At 41.8% G+C, this 7,045-nt stretch overlaps 1 protein-coding gene across 1 annotated transcript in view; it reads left to right on the top strand.

Annotated features, from left to right (window-relative positions):
• The first annotated feature begins 2,294 nt into the window (after positions 1 to 2,294).
• Positions 2,295 to 7,045, top strand: part of LOC101044186 (phospholipid-transporting ATPase ABCA3-like) — a 68,853-nt gene continuing 64,102 nt past the window's right edge. Inside the window, exon 1 of the mRNA XM_074383182.1 lies at positions 2,295 to 2,870. Coding sequence (XP_074239283.1) covers positions 2,740 to 2,870 — 131 coding nt within the window. The 5' untranslated portion in view covers positions 2,295 to 2,739. The remainder of the gene's footprint in view (positions 2,871 to 7,045) is intronic.

Genomic DNA, 7,045 nt, shown 5'->3' with positions numbered 1-7,045 from the left:
AAGTTCTCGTGTTGCGTTTTTCAGCTCCATCAATTCACTTATACTCCTCTCTATGCTGTCCATTCTCGTCAGCAGTTCGTCCAATCTTTTTTCAAGGTTCCTATTTTCTTTGCATTGGGTTAGAACATGTTCTTTTAGCTCATTGTAGTTTCTTACTACCCACCTTCTGAAGTCTGATTCTGTCATTTCATCACCCTCCTTCTCCATCCGGTCTGGTTCCCTTGCTGGTGAGGAGTTGTGATCCCTTTTAGGAGGAGAGGTGTTCTGGTTTTGGGAGTTTTCATCCTTTTTGCGCTGGTTTCTTCCCATTTTTGTGGGTTTATCCACCTGTTGTCTGTCTCTGTCCCAGGGAGTTGGAGCTTTATGAGTTTCCGTTGCACTACTGCCTTTTTTGATTTTTCTTCAGGTCTGACCCGCCCAGCTAGCAGCATGCCTAGCCACTGCCTGCCCGCAGGGGCTTTGCTGAGCTGCTGTGGGCTCCGCCCAGCTGCCCTGAGCTCTTCCCTGTAGTCCTTTTTATATGGGCGTAGTTAGAACTGTCTCGGCAACGGTGGCCCCGCCTCTGTTATGGCGGACTCTCTCTGTTGTGGCAGGTTGCCTCGGCAACGGCAGCCTGCCTCCGTGTCGGTGGAGAGTCTCAGTAATGGCGGAAGCCCCTCCCCCACGGAGCCGGACCGTCCCGGTTCAGCTGTGCTTGGTTTGGAGGGCTCAACCCAGAGGGTTTCCAATTACTGTTTTTGTTTTGGTTGTTGTTGGGGGTGGAGGGGTGGGACCAACCGAGCCTGATCACCTGGCTCCCTGACTCAGAGTCTTTTCTTTTAAGTTGAACGACCCCGCGTTCGGGTCGCCTGCTGAAAAGGCGCCGGGATCTCCTGTGCTGCGACTCACGGGGTCGGCTCGAACTGCGGCGCCGGCTCCTGGCGGATTTTTTGCCTAGGCATCTCCTGGCCTGACTCGCTATTTCAGATGAATGGGCAACTCTGCTGTCTCAGGGCTCTGCTCGCCAGCTAAGAGGGCTCCCAGACCAGTGGCTTTTGTGTGGAGAACCGCAGCAACAGGGCGTGGTCACAGCAGCCGCGGGCGGAATCAGCCCCACAGGGGCCAAAACAGCCGCACCGGCTGGGACTGCGATGCTGGCGACCCCTCTGCCTGGGTATCTCCTGGTCTGTGGGCAATAAGAGTTCGTCTGGAAATGCGGCGTCCACTCACCCTCTGCACCTTCACTGGGAGCTGAAGTCCTGAGCTGTTCTTAGGCGGCCATCTTCCCAGCATCCAACCTGTCGTGTATTTTTCTAGTATTTCCGTTTGTTTGTTTTGTTTTTGTTTTTTGTTTTTGAGACAGAGTCTAGCTCTGTTGCCCAGGCTGAAGGGCAATGGTGTGACCTCAGCTCACTGCAACCTCTGCCTCCCGGGTTCAAGTTATTCTCCTGTCTCATACTCCCAAGTAGCTGGGATTGCAGGCATAAGTCATCATGCCCAGCTAATTTTGTATTTTTAGTAGAGATGAGGTTTTTCCATATTGGTCAGGCTGGTCTCCAACTCCCTACCTCAGATGATCCGCCTGCCTCGGTCTCCCAGAGTGCTGGGATTATAGGCATAGTCTGCAGATTGCTCATCTGTTCACACCATGTGTTTTTGTTTTTTTTTTTTTTTCCATTTCCACTAGATTATTTAACATATGTATAAGAGTTATTTTAAAGTCTTGGTCTCATAATTCCTACATCTGAGACAATCTCTATGGTTGTTTTTACTGGTTTTTCTGTTATAGAGTTCTAAACTCCTGACCTCAAGCAGTCCTCCTGCCTTGACCACACAAAATAATGGGATGATGGGCATAAGCCACTGTACCTGACTTTTACATTTTCTTGTTTCTTTGCATGTTTTTTCATTTTTTGTGACTGATGTTGTGAATAAAATGCTGCTTCAGTATTTTCTGCAAAGTCCCGGAGTGTCCCGGAGGCATTTTCTCTGCTACTTTATCCCGCTCTTAGCTTCTAGAAGGCCAGTGGAGTGCACGTAGTGAAGACACAGAGTACTTTGGAAATATTTCTTCCCCCACCCTTCCCTCCATTGAGACAGAGTCTTACTTTGTCACCCAGGCTGGAGTGCAGTGGCATGATCTCGGCTCACTGCAATCTCTGCCTCCAGGGTTTGAGCAATTCTCCTACCTCAGCCTCCCAAGTAGCTGGAATTATAGGTGCCCCCCATCATGCCCAGCTAATTTTTGTATTTTTAGTAGAGACAGGGTTTTGCTACGTTGGCCAGATTGGTCTTGAACTCCTGACCTCAAGTGATCCACCCACCTCTGCCTCCCAAAATGCTGGGATTACGGGCATGAGCCACTGCACCTGGCCAATGTCTTCGATTTCTGAAGATATTTTTATCTGACTTATATAGTACCTGATATGTAGTAGACACCCAACAAATATCTGTTTAATCTTGTCCTCTCAGATTTCAGTGTTAATAGGATGAGAAGCCAGGTAACAGAGGCTTTTCATCCTATCTCTGCTCTATCTGGTTATATAATCCAGATCATTATCAGTCCCTTAGAGAAATAATGAAATTATAAAAGAAGGACTTACTAGGCTCCTTGGGCTGTAATTAAATGATTTGTGACATACCCTATCTTCTAGCTTACCCAAGTAATGAAAGTCACATGTGATCTCACAAGTATGGGAAGAAATTGTTTTATCTGTTCTTCTACATGGATTTTTCTTAGGTGTGGGATACCACATTGTCATGGTGAAGATGCCTAACTGTAATGTCACAGAAATCTCAGAATTGATTCATCATTATATACCGACAGCCACTTTGGAGAACAATGTTGGAACCGAATTATCATTTATTCTACCCAAAAATTATGCACACAGGTATGGATCCAGAGAATGCTAATTGAGTAATTTTTAGATAGCCAGAAATCATTGTTTCTTTTCCTAGTTTCTTCAGGCTTAGCAAGTAGAGTTTATTTAACAGACAAAAATCCTTTTACAGCTGCCATTTGCACTGAAAAGAGAGATGCACTTAATGGCTAAAGTTTTCTGGTGTTAATTGGGATAACTGATGAATGTTTTTGGTAGAGTGAAAATTACTCCTGGTGAGTTGTGTAAAGGGAAATAATAGGATAATGAGAGGAGAAAAATGGAATGACACGAACTGAGAGGAAATGGGCAGTTTGAATGCACCCGTTAGCCAAGTTACTCATCAAAGGAAGTTCCAAAGGAAAATAACTTTTCCCATGATAACTATCCTAAAAAAGAGAAACAGAAACTAAGAGTATTCATCGGTGACTTTGAGAGTATCGTATTTTTAGCTTCTTGTCAGATACAAGTAAGCAGTTACTTTGGTATTCTCTAGATCAATTATAATATAAAGAATATGGGGGATGGGGAATTTTTAAAAGGAAGACTTTTGAGAACAACAAGAATGAGTCATAAGGAAAAAGGCAAGGAAGAAGAATTGTACCATTTGAGTTTTGTTCACTCAGAAAATTGGGATGTTCAGCCAGGCTTGGTGGCTCACACCTGTAATGCCAGCACTTCGGGAATCTAAGGCGAGTGGATTACTTGAGGTCAGGAATTCAAGACCAGCCTGACCAACATAGTGAAACCCCATAAAAAAATTAGCTAGGCATGGTGGCATGTGCCTGTAATCCCAGCTACTTGGGAGACTGAGGCAGGAGAATTGCTTGAATCCGGGAGGCAGAGGTTTCAGTGAGCTGAGATCGCGCCCTTGCACTCCAGCCTTCGTGACAAGAGCGAAACTGTCTCCAAAAAAAAAAAAAAAAAGGAAAAAAAAATCTTGAGCAGCAGCTTGGGGCAGTAGATCGGGCAGTGTGGAATAGAACCAAGACCCTAATCATAAGCTGAAGTGGAAGAATTAAATAGTGAAAAACTGGAAATAAAATTCTAGATATGTCCCCCTAGAGATACAAGGCAGTTGACTTATTTAGCCAAGGTGGGAGGCAGATTTTATGTTGATGCCTTAGCCCAGGGTTGTAGTCATGATCCATCAGGAGCTACAGAATCCATCTGAAGGAGAGACACAGATAGAGAGCTTGCTTAAACTTGTCACACTATCTGCCTGTCTGATTTGCATGACCACAAATGGCATTCTCAGACAAGATCAGAAGCGCCATGTTGAGATTATACATAAGACAGGAAATGAGAAGACATGGAAGCAGATGATATGGTGAGAACATATCATCTTACTAATCATTTGCACTCAGAGAAATATGAAGATACTCTAGAAGGTGAAGAACTGATTGTAGATTTCTGGGCTGCAGATACAGAATGATAAACACAGTACAAAATAAAATGAAAATAATGAATTTAGGAATGTATATATTTGCTCAGGATGACGTTTTCTCTAACAGGGAGAGTTTTAAGCTAAAATAATTGGGAGGAAGAAAATACAAGAAAAAGAAATATCTATAAATCCAGTTATTTCAGAGCATAATATGAAAAGAATGAAATGATGGTTAAATACTCAGTGATTTCTACCCCAGCTAAAATTTTGATAGCTAACAGCAATTGAGCACTTAGTTTATACCAGACATTGTTCTGATATGTATTTATTTGCCTGAATAAATACTATGGAACATGAAAGTAGTAATGTTTAATTACATATACCTGTATTCCAATTTATTGAATATATCTCACAAGGAAAGTCATCCTGAAATTTTGAAACAAAGTGGGCATGGTGGCTCACACCTGTAATCCTAGCACTTTGGGAGGCCAAAATGGGCAGATCACTTGAGCCCAGAAAATTGAGGCTGCAGTGAGCTGAGATCACACCAATGCACTCCAGCCTGGGTGACAGAGTAAGACCCTGTCTTAGAAATAGCAATTTTGGCCAGGCGCGGTGGCTCAAGCCTGTAATCCCAGCACTTTGGGAGGCCGAGACGGGTGGATCACGAGGTCGAGGGATCGAGACCATCCTGGTCACCATAGCGAAACCCCGTCTCTACTAAAAATACAAAAAACTAGCTGGGCGTGGTGGCGCATGCCTGTAATCCCAGCTACTTAGGAGGCTGAGGCAGGAGAATTGGCTGAGCCCAGGAGGCAGAGGTTGCGGTGAGCCGAGATCGTGCCATTGCACTCCAGCCTGGGTAACGAGAGCGAAACTCCGTCTCAAAAAAAAAAAAAAAAAAAAAAAAAAAAATAGCAATTTTAAAACAAGGTCATAACTTGTAAAATAATGCTGAGACTTGATAGGATGAAACCTAAGCTTAGAATCTAACAGTGGAATGATAGATATATGAGATGCATCAGAATAGTGCTACATATCAGGGAATATTTATATGCTTAAAATTCTAGATCTAGAAGGTAGAAACGTACGGAAAAAACAATGGGTGACTACAGGAGGAAAAATAAGCAAGTTATATATCATTTTGTAAAACTCCTGCAAGCTAGAAGGAGGAAGTGTATAACATATTCCTGATACACGTTTGTTTAAGTGAGATTACTAGTAAAGGGAATAATTCAAGTATAGATTTGTAATATAGACATATATTACAAGAGTGTATACAGACTTGTATTACTACTGGTCTCCTGACACATTCCAGACTTTTCTTGCCAACTATTAAACTTCCTAGGAAGATGGAGGAAATGAGAAAGAAACTGATACTGTACAGCTAATTCTGATCATCAAGAAAATGTCGATTGCAGATCTAAAAAAATAAAACATGTCAGATAACTTTGAGAGAGTTTAACATACACCATGGTAGACTTCATGGCAGAAAAGGAGGACAGAACTTGATAGATTCAGACATATAAAACTGGAAGATACACAGAAAAGCAAGATTCCATAGCGTGATCTTTTGAAAGGAAGTGTTCCTCAAGAATATTTGGAAATTTCAGTAATGAAATTCTGACCACTAAATCCCAAATATAAAGAAACTGGAAAATACCTAAAGTGCAATAGACAAGAATAAATAAGAAAGGCTGGTACAGAATATTATTAGGAAGTCTAATATGCTATTCAAAGGAAATTTTAAAAGTAGTTCCACTGTACTCTTTTTTTTTTTTTTTCTTCCAAGACAGAGTTTCGTTCTTGTTGCCCAGGCTGGAGTGCAACGGTGCAATCTCAGCTCACCGCAACCTCTGCCTCCCAGATTCAAGCAATTCTCCTGCCTCAGCTTCCCAAGTAGCTTGGATTACAGACATGTGCCACCATACCCGGCTAATTTTATATTTTTAGTAGAGACGGAGTGTCTCCATATTGGTCAGGCTGGTCTCAAACTCTCGACCTCAGGTGATCTGCCCACATCAGCCACCGCACCCACCCCATTGTACTCCTTTTTAAGAGTTTGGGGTATCTTGAGCAAGGTTGCCTCCTAAGCAGCACAGTTGGAAAGATATGTGAGGGTTACAAAAACTCTATGTTGTGGAATGGAAACAAAGCTATTTGAGATTAGGACCAGGAGGTTTATCAGGAAAAAAATATACAGTAAATTAAACATGAACATGACAGATCCAGATGAAAATTTATGGCTTGAGTTCTGCTTTGGCAATGCCTCTTTTTATGCACCTTGATTTCTTCTAGTTTTGTCTCCATTTATATTAAAATGAGATTTTGAAGTTTGGATCTGGCATTAAGAAAAAGAAAAATCTGAAATTATATTTTGTCCAAGAATGTCAAGGAAAAGAAGCTTCGATGCTATCATTAAGGAAACTAAATTCTTCAACTCCTCTTTAAATTCAATCTTTTTTATCAAAGAAAATGATCTTTTAATTAAAAAGGTACACATAAGCAAAATGGAAGAAGATATTTTCAGAGTGTTCCTCACAGCTGCAAATAAATTCCAGTCTCCAAATGAAGATGTGGTACATACGAGCCACTAAGATCATGATGAAAGCGCTATAAAGGAATAAATGCTAAAGTGAAATAACACTGTGACAAAGAGCATATAAAATGTATTTATTTTTACCTTTTTACAAATGATATGACTCTTAAGGTCAGAAAGAGTCAATCAAATCATAATAGTAGATCAAATGGAAAGATTAAATAAAATAATCGTTGCTGATACAGGCTGAAATCAAACACA

Source organism: Saimiri boliviensis, chromosome 12, assembly GCF_048565385.1.
Source record: "Saimiri boliviensis isolate mSaiBol1 chromosome 12, mSaiBol1.pri, whole genome shotgun sequence".
NCBI classification, from domain to species: domain Eukaryota; kingdom Metazoa; phylum Chordata; class Mammalia; order Primates; family Cebidae; genus Saimiri; species Saimiri boliviensis.
Note: the sequence above shows the minus strand (reverse complement) of the source record. Positions and strands in the feature narration are given on the sequence as shown.